Source organism: Geospiza fortis, unplaced genomic scaffold, assembly GCF_000277835.1.
Source record: "Geospiza fortis unplaced genomic scaffold, GeoFor_1.0 scaffold399, whole genome shotgun sequence".
NCBI classification, from domain to species: domain Eukaryota; kingdom Metazoa; phylum Chordata; class Aves; order Passeriformes; family Thraupidae; genus Geospiza; species Geospiza fortis.
The window spans coordinates 440,430-460,387 of record NW_005054560.1 but is presented as its reverse complement, the minus strand read 5'-3'; the positions used below and the strand labels follow the sequence as shown (position 1 = coordinate 460,387).

At 48.2% G+C, this 19,958-nt stretch overlaps 1 protein-coding gene across 1 annotated transcript in view; it reads right to left on the bottom strand.

The window, feature by feature from the left end:
* Positions 1 to 11,938: 11,938 nt before the first annotated feature.
* COP1 (COP1 E3 ubiquitin ligase) overlaps positions 11,939 to 19,958 on the bottom strand; it is a 119,147-nt gene continuing 111,127 nt past the window's right edge. The window contains exons 18-19 of the mRNA XM_005429630.3: positions 14,935 to 14,979; positions 11,939 to 13,052 (exon numbers count right to left, since the gene is read on the bottom strand). Of these exons, the coding sequence (XP_005429687.2) occupies positions 13,035 to 13,052; positions 14,935 to 14,979 (63 nt within the window). The 3' untranslated portion in view covers positions 11,939 to 13,034. The remainder of the gene's footprint in view (positions 13,053 to 14,934; positions 14,980 to 19,958) is intronic.

Here is a 19,958-nt window from a genome sequence, read left to right as displayed (position 1 = left end):
CAGGGAGGAAAATCCCGCCCGCACAGCCGGGCGGCACCGCCGCCGCAGCCCTCCCACCCCCCGCCGGGCCCCCGCAGCCCCTATTTATATGGGATCTTACTCTTCTAGTATAGTAATTACAATCGACTTCCAATCCTTAGAATCTGGTTTAAACCCAGAGAAGAGTAATAAACATAATCCTATTCATACTGGCCCTATCACTGACCCTAAGCATCCTCCTAACGGCACTAAACTTTTGACTCGCCCAAACAACCCCCGACTCAGAAAAACTGTCCCCATACGAATGCGAATTCGACCCCCTGGGATCTATGTGCTCGACTCGCCTTCTCAATCCGCTTCTTCCTGGTAGCCATCTCCTTCCTCCTGTTTAACTTAGAAAATAGGAGGGTGCGCAGGGCACGGCGGGCGGGGTCCCCGGACACGGCTCCGGGCAGCGGGAGAGAACGGGAGGGAGAGAGGAGAGGAAAGGGGTAAAATGGGGTGCAAACAAAAGGGAGAGCCAACTGAGTTTGACCTCTCAGCCTTGCTGGGGTCTAGGTGCAAATCCAGGCACAGGAATGGTTGGAGGGCTCTGGACAAGGGGATGGAGTGACAGGAGATGGGGGAATGAGTTCCCACTGCCAGGGTTAGATGGGATATTAGGATATAGACAGGATATTAGGAAGAATTTCTTCCCTGTGAGGGTGGTGGGGCCCTGGCACAGGGTGCCCAGAGAGGCTGTGGCTGCCCCATCCCTGCAAGTGTCCAAGGCCAGGTTGGATGGAGCTCGGAGCAGCCTGGTCTTCTGGGGGGGGAATGAGATGGACTTTAAAGTCCCTTCCAACCCAAACCGTTCTGGAATTCTGTAATACTACAGAACAGATGTGGGTGGTACCCACAACTCTGGGTTCTGACAGCCCCCAGCTCCCCAAAGATTAATTAACATTAGAGGGGGAAGGTTGTTACCCAGCTGGGAGGTTGGGGTGTGGTTGTACATGACGGGACAGGGGAACAGAGCTGCCCAGGGAGGAGGGAGCAGGTAGCCACAGCATATTTGGAGCACTCTAATTCCTTTTAACATCATAACCTACCTGAATATTGAAAGTAATGAGCCTCCAAAAGCTTTTTGCTCAACAGTGAGCAGCACTGTTGACAATAGAAAGTATTTTTTCACAGCTGAGCTGGTGAACTGAAGTTGAGAAGAGCAATTCCACCTGATTGTGCACAAAACTTGCACAGGTTTCTTGGCAAGCTACTTCCTCAGGTTAGAGACTCTGTCCTGGTATGTTAACACAGACCTTTTCAGTCACAGGAACAAGGTGGTCCTAAATGCTCCATGACTCCTCAGGTACAATTTCATGTCCCAATTTGCCCACATTGCTTTGGGTAAATTACCTAATTTACCTCCTACCTCCATAAAAGGGAAGCTCAGTGAGAGGTATAAAAGCCATTAACAGTGATGAGCTGTTCAGCTCTGCACACCTGGATGTGTGGGGAGTCCTGTACCTTCCCACAGACACCCTGCACAGAGTGAAACCCACCACCCTGAGGAGGCCAGCAGGGATTTTGGGATGGGCTCAGACACTGGAGGTAACTAAACCCGGCTGAGCTACACCCTGAGTGCCACCAGTGAGCTGGGAGACAACTTTGATTATTGATGCCTTGTCAAGGCTGACCTAGAACAGAGTTAAAGAATAAAGCAGGGATTTATCAAAAGGCCTCAGTGGATGTACCTTGGGCAGCACAAGAGCCGAGCCAGGCCTGCACACAAGATGGGCCCAAAATGGTCACAAAATGGACAGCTGGTCATGGGGTCTCTCACTTTTATAAGTTCTGCTCCATTTGCATATTTGAGTTAATTGTCTAATAGCTTTAATTAATTGTAAATTGTCTATTGGAGCTAATTGTCTAATAGCTTTAGGTTATGCAGTCCCATCCTTCTTGTTTTTCTCTCTCCAGCCCACGTTATTTGTGCTCTTGGGCCTGAGATTTGGATCATTTGTCCTTGGTCCCCAGCTGGAGCAGGAATTGTTTTGTCTCCCTGCTCTGTGCAGAGAGCTCACCATCCCTTATTATAAAGCTCAGAACTACAAACTAAAGCAGCACAAAATCTGAAAAATAGAAAAGCTAAAGCCTAAGGCATCACTATCATGCAAAAGTTGGGAATGAGGTATTTCAGCTTTGGCTTTACAGAGGTACCAGCATGACCAAAATCACATTCCTTGGACCACACTGATGGAAAAAAGCCCGAGAAGCCACATGTAAGCAAGACTGGAACAGCTGATCAGGCCCTCCTGGCTTTCTCCAGCTGGAGGAGTCACTGCCCAGCCACAACAATGAGCCTGCAAATCAAAGTCAAGGGCAATGTCCCCAAAGTCACCTGTTTTGAGGGTGACCACACACTAAGGAGTTTCTCAGTCAAGTCCCTCAGAGCAGGGTGCCTGGCTGTAAAACCCCTGTGCTCCAATTCCTGTGAAGGTTATTCCTTTTTGTAAGGGAAAAGCAAGGTCAAGCAGAGCCCAAAGGTGTCACCCCTCTTTGAGGGTCCTTAATGACACCTTAATGATGCTGAGGAGAGATAGACAAAATCCCTTTCTCTTCCATGTACTTCAGAGGAAAGTGCACCCCAAAATGGGAAACCAGCTTGTTTTGTAGCCAGCACAAGAAGTTTTCCAGGGGACAGTCTCTGGAGGGAAGAGCATGTGGTTTGCAGGAGGCATGGATGGTCTGAAGGGGTCCCTGGGGGCCGTGCTGGGAAGAACTAGAGACCTTAATTTAGAGAAACTATTTGGGAGATCATTTCAAATCCCTTTTCTCTGTGTTTTGCTCATGCTCACTTTGGGACTCTGGGCAATAATCGCCCACACAGCACAGGCCCCCTCATGTTCCACAAGCCTGCCTTGCTGATGCCAGTGGGGATTGAGCCTCAGGGGTTTCCACCATCACTCCAGTGACAGGAAAAGCGCTCTGCGGTGAATGGGACCTTCTGGACTGGCCTGAAAGTCCCAAGATCTCTTCCCTGTGCAGTCCTGGGGGGGATGCCCAGCAGTGAAACGCTGCTGTTCCCATCCCTCTCCTCTCGCTGCTCCTCTGTCAAAAAAAAACTTGTGTGAAAACAGATCTGCAGCCAGCGCCCGCCCACTTCCCTGGGCTTTAGCATCCTTGCTGCTTCCCTGGAGGTGCGTGGCAATGGGAATTCTGCAGAAAAAGTTCGGGAGATGGCTTTTATTCCTTCTGGAGGGACGCTGGGGAGCGGCTCTTGAGCAGAGCCGCGTGTGCGGAGCGGGGCCGCCCCCGGCAGCGCCGCCCTCCCTCCCGAGCACACACAGCAACCGAGCGCGGCTCCCAGCCCCAATTACCAGAAAATTAAACATATGTCTCCACTCACCCAGGCGAGGAATTAGATGTTGATCCGTCCTGGTTCCATCTATTTCAATTATAGACAAGGACAGGCACCGCCTTCCCCTCGGGAAGGCTGAACAGACCCGGAGAGGTCTCCAGCCCGCAGGGGCAGGGCAGCATCCCAGGCACTGCAGCCCCTTGGAACCCCGTGGAGGGGATGCTCAAGGCTGTGGAGATATTTGGGGACCTCGGGTGGATGGGGGTTATGGTGGGGGGAAGTTCTTAGGGCTCTGGGTGGATTCTTGAGTTTCTAGGGTGGAAGTTTGGAGCTCTGGGGGGATCTTGAAGCCATGGATGGGGTGCTCAGGGCCCTGGCAGGATGCTCAGAATAAGGGGCCATGGGGGGCTGGCAGCAGGAGCTTGCAGGATACACAGGGGCTGTAATAAGAGAGAGCAGCACGCTGTAAACCAAAGAGATATTAAAAAAGGTTTGACTCTAATCACGAGAGCAATAAACCCTTCAATCAAAGCCTCCAGATTATCTGCTGTCATAGAGTGTGAGCGCTGGCAAGGGTGTGGAGAATGGCAACAGAGCCAAAAAACCATCCCACCAAACAGATGTGAGCTTTAGGGCAAGGCAGCTCAGGTGCTGTGTTAGTCCCTACCCCCAGGGCTTCAATCCTCCTGGGGATGGGCTGGGAAAGCCACTCCCCAGTGCACTGCCAAGAGCTCCTTCGGTGCAGGCTGTGTTTCCACAGGAGAGGAGAAACACCTTGAGATGCTCCAGCGGGGGGAAATGCAGGCAAGCTCAGGGGGGTGATTGCTGGCAGCTCCAGCCTGTGCTGCCCCTGAGGCTGTGTCCAGCTTTGGCCTTGTGGGGAGAGGCAAACACCTTTGCTGTGCAGCCAGGGGAAGTTTGTCTTGTAGTGACCAAGCAGTTTCCAAGGGTTTACCTGTGAATAAATATCAATCTCATGGAGCAGCAGGGATGTGAGGCCCAGCTGCTGCAGCAGGTGTGTTTAGCCAACATGCCTGTATATCTAACAGGCATTAGGAGAGGAGGCTTTTCAGAAAACATCCCACAGACTTGTGCTCAGGGATCACCAGGAGCACACAAGGAACCAGATGGATTCTTTGATCTCGCATGTTAAGGACAGGCACAGCTTTGATGCTGAGAGCATGGAGACACATTGATCCTCGAGGGGCACAAGGATGTGGCAGCTGCTGGCATTAAGTGTTGGTCTTGTCCACCTTTCTCTGTCTCCCTGAACATGCCCAGGAGAAAACAGACACCCATGGGGCATCACTGAGGTCGGGGTTAGTGGGTGCATAGCCCTGCCCCATCCTTGGGTTCCAGGCTGCTGCTGGCAGCGATTTCTCTGCTCCTCCCCAGCATCAGCTGGGTCTCCCTGGGTTTAAGAGTTGTTCTCTTGGCAGCCTGTGCTCAGGCACATTCCCAACCACCTCTCCATGGTGTTTGAGATGGCTGGAGCCATGGAGAGAGGGGACAGAGGTGTCACCCTGCAGGGGCTATCTCTCCTGAGGGTCCCTCTTGGAGCCCAAAGCCCAGAGGGAGCTGTGGCAATTCCCAGAGATTGCCCCTGGTGGCTCTGCCCAGGGGGCTCTGCCATGGGGCTGCCACCCCCAGCCTCAGAACATTGGCTGGGGAAGGCACCAGTGGCTTCCTTGGCTCAGCAGGATGGAGACAGGCTGCAGGCAGAGCAGGGGGTTTGGGCAGGCAGGACTCAGAGCAGACATTGCATGGAGCATCTCCTTCCTTCGGTATCCTGAGGTTCTTCCATGCAAAGCAAACTGAAAATCTCCCCCTGCTCTCAGGGCCAAGCCAAAAAGAGGGTTTATCTAAGCCCAGACATGTGTACAGTAGGCAAAGCACAACAGTTCCAGCTTTCTAAAACACTCTGGGTGCTTTGGGATATTGTCTTCACCCCTCTGTCCCACTGCCCACAGCAGCAGCAAGGCCTTGGATGCTCAGAAATGCCTGGAGCCCCATGGCAGGTGGCTCCAGTCTGGCTTTAGTCCCTCTTTGCCTGTTTGGGGTCAGGGTAACACATCATCATCATGAAAGCATCATCCCTGTGAGGAGCCTTTGCTTTCTCACCCACCAGCAGTGCCAGACATGCACACCACCTCTATCACCAGAGCAAACAACCTCTGTGGGCTCAAAGCAAGTGATGCTGAAGCTCCTTGAAGCCTTCTTTTGGAAGCTTTCACCCAAATTCCTGCCTCCCAAGGGGCAGTGCTGACACCCCCCCACCCATGCCATTGAACCCTGTGGCTTTGCATCCCACCAGAAGAGGCTCTGCAGGCCCCCAGGCAGGCAAACAGCTTTGAAAAGAGCCACGGGGGAAATGGATACACAAGACATGTTAGTCCCTGGCTAAATTTTAAAATTTTAATCTTAAATTTAAATTTTAAATCCTGATTTCTTATTGCAAACCAGGATCATGTGCTCTTGGCACAATCACTGCTCTGGTGCAGCCCAGCAGGGAGAGACTCCCTGCCCCTGTGCAGGACAGGACAAGCCCCCTCGCAGCCCAAATTGCCTCCTACCTCCTCCACATGAGAGCCTGGGGGTGCTCCATGCCTGGCACACACTGCACTGGAGGTGCTGGGCTCCCTCTGCCTCCTCCTCCTCCTCCTCGCAGCCCTGTGGGGCACAGGCAGCTCCCCAGCTCTGGTGGGAATTGCAGCACACCTCAGCAACATCAGGACATTACAGATTCCTGGGGTTTTTTCAAGTGCAAAAATGCCCTTTAGCACTGCTATTGCCATGCACGAGGCTTTTTAGATGTCACAGGGATGTAGCGAAATAATTTAAACCCATGTTCAGACCTTAAATCTGGTATTAAAATGAAACCCTGGCAGCTCCAGAGCTGTACAAAGGAAGGAACCTTAACCCCATGTCTCTGCCTTGGGATAAGGCCACGCCATTGTGCCTTTGCCAGCAGTTTGGGCACATCCCCAGTGCTCCATGTGCCTCTCCTGCACACCCACTTTGCTCCAGGAACCAGCACACAAGTGGGGTTGGCATGGAGGCAAGGTTTTACCACTTTACAGTTTGGATAAAACTGATCCCAGAAGCAGTGAGGGCAAGGCAGGAGTCACCACCCCAAATTTTGGGATTTAAAAATCCCCAAATCCATTTATTTGGGATGGGTCACACCCCCCCAGATAATCTCCTTTGCCAGCAGCTCAGTGGGTCCTGCCCAGCTGGGGGGCACGAGGGGGATGCTTGTCCTGCACACAGGAACTGCAATTTCCATCACTTGGCTGCACACAGGTTGTTAGGAAAAAAGAAGATAAATAAAGATAAATGGAGGAGAGCTGAACATGCTGGCAACCCTTCTCTATCATTCCTTTTCTTCCCTAAGCAGATCAAATTATGACCTGGAATCACTGAATACATATTTTATTATGTGGATAATTTAAAGGATGAGGACGAGACAGGGAATTCATAAGGTACAGTCATGTTAGAAGACAAAGAGTTCCCATTAATCTCCTACAGGGAGAAAACCTGCACAGGAGGAAAGCAGGGGGTGGGGACAGGTTGCAATCGATGCCATCCTCTCCTCTCTGGGGCATGCAGGGATGTCCTCTCCACTAGCACCAGGCAGAAGCTGCTTTTTAAGATTTCACAAAACAGATGTGGTGCTCTGAACTCTCCCTGGCTGCACTGCCCTTCACTAAAAACATAAACCCATCATCTCATCCCATTCCAAGAGCTTGGCAATCAGCTCTCCTCCTGTCCTGCCATCCCCACAGCCCCAGGGAGGGCTGTCCCATGTCCCTGCCACGACTGAGAGCCCTCCCTGGGGCTGTGCCATCACGGTCTGCTGGGCTTTGGTCCCTTTCAGCCCAGCCTGGTGCCACTGGAGTGTGATGCTCTGCTGGCTTTGAGGGGTCAGCCCCACTTCCCTTGCCCTCAGCACCCCCTGCCCCAGACAGGCACGGGCTGCTGTGCTCTCTGCAGATCAATGCCAGCTTCAGGATGGTTTGTTTGGTCACCACAGGACCAGGAAAGAGCCACTGGCTCCTGGTAATTGTTTTTGTAACTATTAAGCAATAAACAAAGTAAGTCTCTGTAGTTTATGGCAAATCTCTTTATGCTGCTTCAGCAGAAGTAGCCAAAGAACTTAAGTCAAAATCCAAGGAATCTAAATCCTCACTTGTGTCTTCAGATGGATCCTTGGCTGAAAATGGAGTTGTGACTGAGGAAAAACCAGCTTCCCAGATGAATGGGAATACAGGAGACATCAGGGCTTCCAATCAGTCTGGAAGTGCCTCGAGTAACGGCTCTAAAATGTGCAAAATGGGAGCTGAGCCCTGGCACCATGCTGGGGGTGTGAGGGCTCATCCCTGGAGGCAGGACCCAGCTAATGGGACAGGAACAGCTGCCCCGGTGGCTTCAGAGCAGCTCCTGCTCAGGTCTGAGGGGATAAAAGGAGTGGATTTTCCCTCTTAAACAACCCAAACGGTTTTATGGAGATCTTGACAAGTCAGATTAAGCACTGTAATCAAGACAAACTTGTTGTTGAAATAAGTCCCCTAAGGACAAATTCAGAGCTGCTGAGCATGTTCCCATCCCTGGAGAGAGCTGCTGGGATCCTGCAGCAGGAGCTGCTCATCCCTTGTGGTCACTGTGGGGTGGAGAAGGGGACACAGAGGTTGCAGTGCCCGCACAGCTCCATGGCTCAGCCCATTGCAGCACTGGGCCTGTGGCTCCCTGCACACACACCGTGCTCCTGATGTTCAGGGGGTTATGGTGAGTTAATCCTGAAACAATCACTTCTAATTCATGGATTAAAGGCTCCTGGGGCTGCAAGGGCACATCAGTGCTTGTGGGTTTGGGAGTCATGCTGCTGGCTCAGTTTCAGCTGTCATGTGCTGTTACTCAGGGCTCCTAAAGACAGCCTTTACCTCCAAAATTATTTCCCAAATTATCTTCCCAAATTATTACCTGAGACAGTGTGCTCCCCAGTTCTCAGATGCCTGGAGGCACTGGAAGGATTTCAGGGAGGATGATGGTGTTAGAGATGCTCATGGCACTCACACTCCTCTGCTATTCATGCAAGTCTCCACACCCAAATGTGGGAGTCAAACAAGAGCACTGAGGTAATACAACTCCCTGAACAGATTTGGGAGACACTGGGGAAGGGAGAACTGAGAGATGAATAAACCTGTCTCTCTCTGCATGGATCAGAGGTTTTAGGCAAGCAGCTATCAGATGAGATTGGCTTTGTCCCCTCACTCCCTGATGAGCTATTTTCCACCACAGCCCACTGATGGCAGCAGGCACACTGCAGACTTTCTGTTCCAGGCACATGAGAGGCTGTGAGGTGCATGTGGAGCTCTCCTTCACCTGAAATGTTCGTGATCCAGGGATCCCTGAGAGATGTTGTGGTCTGGGAGAGGTGGAACCACCTTCTGCCCATCCCCTGCACACTGTCAGGAAAGTTCATACTAGTTTTCTTTCTCACTATTTATTTCTAGATGTCAAAAAAAACCAGCACTTGCTTTCCCTTCCTAGGAAATTCTCCCTGCTGCTTGATGTTGGAGGGCAAATTGTTGTCCTGCTTCTGCTGAGTAACAATGGCCAGCCATCAGCCAGAGCCAGATTTAACATGTGAAAGCTAAGATGGAGAGATTTAAAACAATTTTTGGCAAGACCTACTTAATTCAAATGGCTGGTTAACACACAGAGCAGAGAATTAATCTTGCTTTAACCCAACTAACCATTTTTAAATTAAGAAGAATTTAAAGACTTAACATACCCAAATACTGCCTTGTAACTGAACAGAGATGAGATGATCATCACATCAAGAATTTGCAGCTTGCTCTGAAAGCAAAATTAAAGCAAACCATGTGGTGGTGGTTACCGGAAGGCTGGGGGGGACCACAGGTGCTTCTCCAGGAGAGAGATGTGGGCTCTGGTCCTTGTGCCACTGATGCTGCTCTAACTTGTGGATCCCATGGTCTCAAGCTCATTTTCTCACCAGCCAAACCTCTCAGATGCCCAGCATTTAAGGTAGGTGACACTCCCTGACCTCTACAGATGTTCCATGAACAAGTGCAGCACATGGTCTCCACACTGCTGAGAGGAGGGAAAAGCCCTCTCTGAGATCAGGTGAGGAGCATCCCATGAGGCTGGGCTCAAGGAAAACCCCTGCAGGCCGTGGTGAAGGCTGGCAGGAGGCAGGATGGATGCCACCACCCCTCTGGCTGCCTGCCAGGACACCAGGAGCTGCTGACACACAAGAGGAGTTCTCCACAGTGAACACTCTACTTACTCACCCCTGGACTGCTGCAGGTTCTTGCTGGGTATCTCTGGCCTCCAGAAAAGCAGCGAGAAAGGAAAGAGGAGTTTTCAGCTGGAAAGGAGTTAATTTGCCTTCTCAATTATCTGCTGATGTCATTATGACCTTCCATAGTTAAACAAAATTACCCTAAACAAACAGGGCTCAGCACTGTGGTGAACACTGGCATTAGCAGCTGGCCACACTCACTGCAGGAGAGCCCTGACATATTGATATTAATTTACATTTCCCATTGACCATCATTTTCAATTCCCTCCAGCACTGAATTTTTTAAGCACTGAGGCATGTTCCTCCTACTCTTCTGTTAAATGCTTTAAAGTTAATTGAAGATGCTGGCTGGCCAAGAAAGGTTTTAAATTCCCTTTGTCAAAAAATCTGACTCACCTAACACCTCTTGCAAGGACATGAGAGCTGGAGGCAAAACCATTCTGGGGCAGCTTCCATTGAAGGGCTTTGTAAATCTGGTTTTCTCAAAAGAAGAAAGTGAGAATAAAGACTCCAAGTGCCCACCATCTGCAATTAATTTCCACTGGGAGAGTGGTTAAGTGCTGGAACAGGTTTTCCAGAGGGACTTGGGAATCTTCAATCCTTGCTTGGTTGAGGTGTGAACATCTCCAGGCCCTGAAGCAACCTCATCCAACTTGGAGTAAGCTCTGCTCTGCACAGGGGGTTGGACCAAAGACCATCCCTCCCAAAGTCAATCACCCCCCAGTTCTAAAAAGGCTGAAAACCTGACAGGAACCATTTGTTGAGTTGGTGACTAATTAAAAAAAAAATATTGACCACATGCTGTTAAAAACCAAACAAAATTACAGTAATTATATGCGACTTAATTTGTCAACTGTGAAGAGTTACCTGAAGGCAAGAAAATTAAGGGGATTAAAATAAGGAGCATTACCTCTTGTGACAAAGAGACAGAGGCAAAAAATTGCCATCAACTTGTGTTTATGAGCTGCTGTGTTTCTAATTAGGGCCAGACACCAAATTTGCATTTTATCTTGATTGAAACAGAATGAAAACTGAAAAAATAAAGGCAGCCGATGTTAAACATCTTTCCCTGTTTAATTCAAGGAGTAACCTCACAGCATTCAAAACAGCTGCTTCTTTCTTCTGTTTTAAAGATCTTGGCTTTGTCAGAGCAATTTCAATTAAAAAAACAGAGGATCTTCAAGTGGGGGGGAGAGAAGGAATGAGGTCACCTGCCAGCAGGCTGGGGTACAACAGCAGCCAGGACAGTTTGCAAAATAAATTAGTAGGCAGTGATAAACAAGCCAGAGGCTGGGGGAGACCCACACCTGAAAGCAGGGGAAGCAGGAAGAGTAATGGGAATGGATCATCACATCAGCCTGCCTTCGGAGAGGGCTGGCTGGGGAGGATGCTCAGCACAGACACTCCACACCAAATTCTCTTAAAATGCAGCAAAATGGAAATCAAGCTAGTGCTCAGTGGGATGTGTCAGACAGCTGCCATCAGGCAGAAGGAACCAATATTGTTTTCTTCTGCCACAGTGACTCAGGTTACTCATACAAGGGAGACCTGCAGGTAGCACTCCCGAGCAGGACACAAGCTGCTGTGCTCTCTTCTCTCTCCTTTCCTTCGCTCCTCACTCCCCCCCCTCCACTGACACATCAGAAATCATGGAAGAAAACCAGAAGGCAGCATTTGAGAACCATGCATCCTGCTCTCCCTTGGAGCTCAGCATCACTTTTCTCCCCACTGCACAGACTGTCCAGAAGCCACTGGTGGTGTGTCCCACATCCTCCTACCTTTGAATGAGCACAGATGACCCCCTAGAAACATGCACCAGCACTGAACCAGGACAGGACCTGTCCCCAGTTCTGCCACAAGGCTTCATCCCCGCTTCTTTACTCATATCCTCAAGAGCATCCTTCCTCTTCTTCCCTGCTCTGTGCCCAAAGGGTGTGAGAAGATTACACAATCCTCCTGGGAAGTCAGAGTCAGGCTTATAACGTGGAGGACAAGAGACCTGAGCAAAGTCCCTGTGTCAATCCCAGCCCCTGTGGCATGAAGGAGACACATGCTGCAGTGAGTGAATGGAAAAGGATTCTGTTTGCAGAACAAAACACTTCCCACAGGTATCACTGTCTGCATTACACCTTTGGCACCCATGGCAGGGAAAAGATGCCATGCCCACCAAATGCACTTTGGAGCTTAATGAGTTCTGGCAGCAATCCTGACAGTTTAACCTGGCTGCTGCTCGTGAGGACCATCTGCACCTTCTTACCTGCTCTGCCATCCTGCCAAGAAAGCAACAACAACTCTCAGCTTCATGGTTTATTCCCCCTCCATATGTACAATTAAGTGTATGCATGACCATTAAAAATAAGGCTACTTATATCATGGCTCTGAAACACGTTACAAACCAACTCCATCCCCTCTCTTGTTCCAACATTCAAGATGCTTGGCTTGCATGGTGTGCAGAGAGGGGCAAACACAACCAGACCACACAGGTGATTGAGTGGTGCAGGGCTTTGGTAACTGGATCTAGAAGCTTCCTCCTCCAGCTGAGATAGTCACACACAGCCAGGTGAGTGCGAGGCAGATCTTCATCCCACGCTGTCTTGGCAAGCTCAGTCCAGGTCCCAGGAACTGCAGCTCCCTCATCTCAGCACCTTGCTGCTGGCTGGTGGCCCACATGGACAGGAGGACAGCTTCATCCTCTCCTTTGGAACTGCCCCTTTGGGGCAAGGAAGGGGTCTAAGGAGAGGAGGGAAGGCAAGGTGTCCTTCTCTTCTTGATGATTCGAGGACTTCAGTCTCCAGTGGTGTCAACCTCAGTGACATTTCTCAACATACAATGCATCTACAAAAGAATTAATAAATCAAAGAACAACAGAACTGTATCATGATGGGATTTCAAAGTGGATTTCTTGCATGTCCAGGTAAGGCTTAGAGACTTTCTTTTTCCAGTGGGGATGAAGAAGAGTCCAGATGAAAGTAACTGGAGATGTGCAACTGAGGACAGCCCTGTGTGCTCCTGTAAGCTCCCTTCACAAGAAAATCTGTTCTCTTATGCAACAAGACAATCTTCCAGCTTCAGCTTGTGGCTCAATAAATTTTATTATTCCTTTTTGTTTTTATTTAAAAGAATTTGTTTTCCTATCATAAAAATTAGACAACCATACCACCACCACCACCAGCAAAGTCTGTGGAGTTAATGTTGATGGCAGACAGTTTCCTGGTGTTACCAGTATCTCAAAATGTCCTAGGAAGTCCATAAATGGAAAAAAAACCCAAACATGATCGTTCTGGGGAGGAACATCAAGGTGGTTTTGGTTTCTTGTCCCACTGTGGTTCCCAGATGAATACTGTAGCATATCAGCAGGACCAAGTACCTCATGCCTTGAGAGAAAACCCTTCATACCAGCTCCAGTACCTGGTGAGAAAGGAAGACGAGACATTTAGAATACAAATATATGACATTAATTATTTCCTATGTCAGCATATAGATCTCTAAGACAGAACTGACCCTTCCATCTCCACCCCTTACCCTTTATTCACCAGCATGCAATAATATCCCACAGATGGGAAAAGCACTTGGCAAACATCCCAATTTTGATGTCTGCTTGTGTGATGATAAATTAGCCACGAAGCAAAACCATCCACAGCTGCCTCAATTCCCCTCATCTCAGTCACACAGCTCTTGGGAATCTTGTAACAGAGATCAGAGCTTTTGTCATCCCAGCCCTCTGTGCTCTTGTTTCCCTTGTGCAGGCTGGGATGGAACAGCAGCATCTGAAGGCATGGGCTAGAGACAGCAAAAAAGTGCCTGTGGGGGTGACAGGGTCTGCATGAACCTGGTTTGGCTTCCCTGGGAAAAGCTCTAGAGCTGTAGCTCATGGGTGATGCCCAGGATGGCATCTGTCCCCAAAGTGGGGTGGGTTTGGGCACATCCAGGCCTTTCCCAGACCATCCCACCTTCCTGCTGCCTGCTGTCAAAGGCAAATGGAGATACCAGAGTTCTGACAGCCCTGGCTGTCTGCACATTTCTCTCTGTCTACCTTCTCTCATTAACAAGCAAAGTGCATGAGCAAAACCTCTCCTCTCTAATCACTCCTCTTGCTGCTGGATTCACTTCAAAATATCAAAAGCTTCTGTGCATTTTGTCCATTTTCCTAAGGAGTAGCTGACCAAAGTAACCACCAACCAATTCCAAAACATGATATATAAATAAATCCCCTGTGAATGAGAGGCTACAGCATCACATGCTGCAACAGCAGGAGTTACCCAGCCACTTCTGTCCTAAAAAAGGGGGAAGAAAATCTTGACATACAATTAAACACAGACCACTCAGGTCTTTCATCAGTCTTGCAGTTTTGGTGATTTTCCCAGGTTCAGACCAGCAGCTCTGGTAGAGAGCTGCTACTGCCACAGGGATGTGAGGGACAATCAGGACCTCAGCCTCATGACAATGACAATGCAGTGTAAAACTCTGCACACAGCAAGTAAATGCCTTTACCAGCAGCTCCAGAAAGCTGCCAGGGGTCTGGGCTACAAGCTTAGGGCATTAAGCACCAAACCTAACAGCATGGGGGAGGTCAGTGCTGCTGTGCAGAATGTGGGATAAAGTGCTGGGTTTGGGTTGAGTTTGGTACTACCTTGGGCACTGGTTTTGCTTGGCTGACAGACACATAAAGAAGGACAGTCTTCCCCACATCGCTTGACGTTGCACAGACAGAAATACATTGAACAGACGCTCTGGAAGACTTAATTAAAGAGCTGAAACCTGGTACTGTGCACAGGGAAGGCTGATGCTTTCACAAAACCCCGTGCTGGCAGCTGCTGTCTGTTACCACCAGAGTCAAAGGCAGGGAGCATCCCTGCTCATTTCAGTGCTGCTCCAGCCAGCTGCACACCAGGAGCTCAGCTTTCAGCCCTGCTGCCTCTGCAGCAGCCAGAGCACAGCCTTGGGTTAATGCTGGTGAGCTAACACTCAGCCTCTGCTGCCATGGGAGTCACTCAGCCTGGGGAGGTGCCTGTGCAAGGCCCTCAGTGCTGCCAGGAGCCCAGGGAGCAGCAGCAGGGGCTGGATGGCCACCAGCAACTCTTCCACACCTCACTGCAACTGGTTTCACTGCTGGGGCACTGCCTGCTCGCTCCACTGTGTGCCACAGGCAAATACATCATTTAAATTGCAAACCTCCACAGCCAGGATGACCTCCTCTAATGGTTTCTCCTGGCTGTTCAGTGTCTCTGACCTTGCTCTTTACTATCAACAGATTCAAGTGTTTAAAGGCAAGATGTGTAAAATAACTTACCTTAATTGTACCCTGACTGTTAGCAGCAATAAGCACGTTGGACTCCTGGAAAAAAAAAAAGAGGCACCATCAGAACCTGCCATTGCTTTCCACCCCCCTTTATTTTGGATGAAGCAGCAGAGAAGAAGTTATTTTTATCTTAGACATTAGAAGTATATCTTATTTCAAAGGGATTTAACTCTTCCTATATCTGAGATGCTTTCAAGGCTACAAGTCTTTATAAGTTATACAACCTTGAAGAATTAGAAAGCAATAATCCTTAGTGCTTGTACAGAGCTTTAAATCTCCAAAGCAATTTACAAACATGAATTAATTCTCACAGCCTCCCTGTGAGGTGGACTAATAAAAAATAATAGTTATTTCATCTTTTGGCAGCACATGGACAAAGATCTCCAGCACCCTAACTAAACCAACTAATCACCGTTACAAAACCCCTCTAGCTCCGAGGCCAAGAGGCTTCAGATGAGTAAAACAAGAGGAGAAGAGATTAGAGAGCAATAGCAGATGCACCCAGTTTGAAAGGGAAGATAAACAGAGAGGGCTCCAGCCCTGCCTTAAGCAGAGAGGCAGCATCTATTTACCTCCTGCCAATTGATGGAGTTGCATTTGGAGATATCCTGCTTGACTGCAAATTAATGGTCTGCTGCATCAGTCAGGCAAGCCCCAGGCAAAAGCTGGAGAAGAGAGAGCATCTTCTCTCCAGACAGCATTCCTCACATGACCAGCAAGCACGGATGCACCCTCCCCAGTCAAAATCCTATCCAAAATCCACACACAAGCACTGGGGTGCTGGCAAGAGCCCCAGAGATGTGGGGAGGAGCAGTGCTCCCAGAGGGGTGTCCTGCAGCCATCCTTGTGCCAGCAGACACACGTGCTGCTGCACTGCCCACAGCAAGCTGGTTTCTCTCAAGACACTTGATATCTTTTCTGAGACACATTTTTAAATTTCTCTCACTGCTGCTACCCATCCCCAGACAAACCTGCTGTAATTATCCCATCGCTTAGCACATGCATTTTTAATGAACTCAGTGGCTAGAACACGCCCTGCTCCGAAGGGAGTGGGAAGGCAGCTCAGCACAGCCCCAGGCTGGCTGTGTGCTGCCTCACCGTGAAGTTGAGGACTTTGCACAGCCTCCAGATTTGGGACAAAGGAAGAAAAATCCCCTTCAGTGTGAAAATCCATTTATCAGGTAAGAATAGCCTTGTGGTGGACCACTGGGCTAACTGACACAGACAGATTTGTTCACCCCGGTACAATCATTAGAGGATTAGTTAAAACTCCTGATATTATCTCACTAATGATCCTCCAAGTCTAAGCTCCTGAAAAGAAAGTACATCCTCAAAGGAAGAATATACTGCAATTCATTTTAATTTGGTGTCTAAGAATCTAATGCAGTGAACTCTCAGCTTCTGGTTAACAACATTAAAATCAAAACCCACGGGGGGAGGGTGATTTTAATATTTATATATATTATCTAGGCACTGAAACAGGGACCAGGATGCTTGATAGGATTCTGGAAGCAAGAGAGAGGGACCAGCAGCGATCTACTGAGCAGTGCAGGAAACCTGAACTCCTGAGTGCAGATGATGCAGGGTTTGAGTGATTCCTGTTTGCACTGTGAGGGACTGGCAATTCACCCTGCTGCTGCAGTCTGCTGGGGTGCCACTGTAAATGAACTCTGTTCCAATGAACAGTTTTACCTCCTAAATAAAATAAAAATGCCAGAGGGTAATTTACTCTCACTCCCTTGTTCTTCAGAAGCCCCTGGGTGTTGGGTTTTTTTCAGCAGGGTCTGAGCTAATCACTGCTCTGCTGCTTTCATCCACAACCATGAGATGCAAACAGGAGCAGACAGCAGCAAAATTAGCACCAAATCTGTCACTGAACAGTGACTTGCTTGTTAAGGCACTGCTTCTCCAGGAACACAGCTAAGTAACTTGTTTTTAATCCTCCAAAGAGACAATTCACTTCCTTTTGTGTAGCCTGTAAAACAATCAATATACTCAATGTGTTAAGCACCTAAAGAAGACATGAAGTTGTTTAGATCTGCAGGTTTGTAGCTGTGTGCACATGAAACCAATCTTTTTGCCAGGACATGCATGAATGGAAAGGAAACCACCATCACCTCTGAACTGGCAGAACACCTATTTCCCCAAACACGCTACACTGACTACCTGTAGCACTGAGGCATGAAAAACAGGGCCTCACCATCCATTCTGGCTGCATATTCTACTTTACCATCACCAATTGGTGGTTTTCTGCAGGGCAAGAAGGTTTAAGGACTGGCCTTACTCATCCCTTCCATTTCTGCTGCCTGCAGGAGCCAGCAAATCCCAAAGCAGAGGCACTGGGAATGTGGGAGACCCAGCCCAAGTGAGTAATCCTGCTCTGAAGAAAGCAGTTATTAAAATGACTCTTCTACACATAAATCTTCTCCTATGAGAAGATGTTTTGCACCTGCAGCCCCTCTTAGCAGGAGAGGCAGAAAGAACAAGCTGCTTTTGCTAAAACAAGACTGAAAAAGAAAAATGAACAAACATAGCAAAGATTGAGAGATTAAGGTTTACTGCCTGGCAAACAGCAGCATTTTGTTCTGTATGGCTGCTAATCTCAACCTTTAGAATCTTGGCCCTCTTAAGGCAACAGAAAAAAGCTCTGGGGATGTCAAAATTATGCATCTTCTTATCTTTTAGTGTTACATATGGACTAAAAAATTTAATTGGCAAAGGTAGGTGCATGTCAGGATTCATGTTAATATAGAGTGCAATTCCAGAACTGCTCTAACATGCTCCAGGGCTGAAGTTCTGTGCTAAGACCTATGAAAAACTTCCTGCATCTGCCTGCTTTTTATTTTTTTGGACTACAGAGACAGTATTATGGGAAATCTGAAGGGCAGTACCTTAACATGGGAAGGACTTGACACCACCACGAATCTCTGTTATTACACAGGCTGGATATATATTCACAAGGATGTATCCATTATGTCAAATGAGGCTGTAAATTGGTCTTGAGTGCAAAGACAGACCTGACAGGAGCACCTCTGAACTTCACACATCCCTGTTTCTCCAGTCTGAGTATGACTGCTGGACCCACAGTAACTTTAGAACATTCACCCATGGGATTTGAAGGGACTTTCACTGATTGCGCCAAAAAAAGGAGAAATTTTTGCAGCACATTCTTGATGGCAATGAGAAATAAAATCAAGTTTAGGATCTTCCAGAGGATATGAGATACCTGCTAGATTCATCATTCAAAGGAATTATTCACCTGGTGACAGCTAGGTTTTAAAGCACACTGATTTCCTTCCCTCCAAGATGAGCCCTATTTTGGATGGCCCTGGGGAAGCAATTTGTACAGAAAGGAACAGAGGAGAATTAAAGTCTGCCTGACTGCTGGTATTCATGCAAGAGTAGTCAACATTAAGATAATCAGAAATGCTCTGGATGTTTTGTGAGATTTGAAGAAACTCAGCTGAACAACTCAAAAGTTGTCAGAGCTGCTCCAGTGCAACAGGGACTCAATGACAGCTGAGGCTGGAGCTCTTCCACTCCTTTACATCTTTGTGTAAGAAAACATTGCTGGGAGGAGAGTATACCTAAATGAACATGATCCCAGATGGACAACTGGGAAACCACACACACATCTCCTTGAAGGGACACCCACTGATACCCAAGTGGCTCAGCTCCAGGGAGTGAGGAAAAGCTTTGGATGAACCCTCCATCCTCCAGTACCTGCAGGGAGTGAAGAAAAGCCTGGACAGACCCTCCACCCTCCAGGACTCCTCTCTGCTACCCCTCTCCTCACCAATAAAGCTGCCTCACTGCAGCTGCAGGAGCTACACATCCCTCTCACCAGGGGGCCCATGCAAAATCATAGCTGAGCATTTTAGTCTTCCTCTTGTTGACATCAAACCTGTCCCAAAAGGGCTCAAAAAAGATGAGCACAAATCACTAACAATTTTTTCCCCTTGAATACAATCCTTTCTGAGACTATTCCTCCCTTGCTATCCCGCACAAATCAATCTTTAAAGTGGAAATCAGAAGGAAAAGCTGAAGAGATCATTCCTTAGGATGGATGTGTTTCCAAGTTCTATGCGCACATTTTCACATGAAGGACTGGAAATAATTTCTGGCTCTTTCACCATATTGTAACCAATTACAGGCCATAATGTTTGCACTTCTTTGTTATGCCCCTCATTCTACACAAATGAAGGAGATTCACCTCAAACTTCCAGCACAGCCATCACTCAGGTAAGCATGAATTTCCTGGATTTTCAGCTAGGTTTGTTCTATGGATTCAGAGTTAAGGTTCTTAAAGATCTTATTTTAAATTAACAACTTCTCACCTTCCCTCCCCAGCAGATGTTTTGGCTAACAAATGGCTGCGTTCTCAACACTTATTCCAAGAAGCTGGAGCCTAATTAAGCAAAGCTGTTGAATCAGTGGGAAAATCACTTGGGTGAGAAAGCTTGCACTCAATTGTCTTCTATTATTTACAGGTAGAATAAAAGTATATAGTTGAACTAAATCTAGTGCTGTTTGTACAGAAACTCCATTATTTAAGTAAATTTACTCCTTCCTTACCGAAGGTGGCAACTATTACTCTGCTGCTGGCTTTTAGGACCGAGCTGCAGACTATCTTCAAGACATATTTCACCAAAACTTTTCTCATCAATGTCACGCACAAAATCTTTCTACACATCTAAATGTGCAAAAGTGGCTCCCCAATAGACCACCACTGCTTGACTGCTCTTCATCTTGTAATTAGCAGATTCTAATGGCTTTTCACTCTAATTCTCCCGAGCCCTGGTTATTTTCTTGCTGTATGACACAAGTCAGCTTTTTGTTTTTGAAAGAAAATTAAAAATTCTAACCCAGGAAAAACAATGAATGACCAGTGTACAAAAATCAAGAGGTTTTGAAAAGCTGAACTGATTAGATCCCTTCCCAAGGGGACAATGTGCAAATTTTGGGTTTTTTCCCCTATTCTTGTGATACAACTGTTATCAATGAAAGGTGCACAG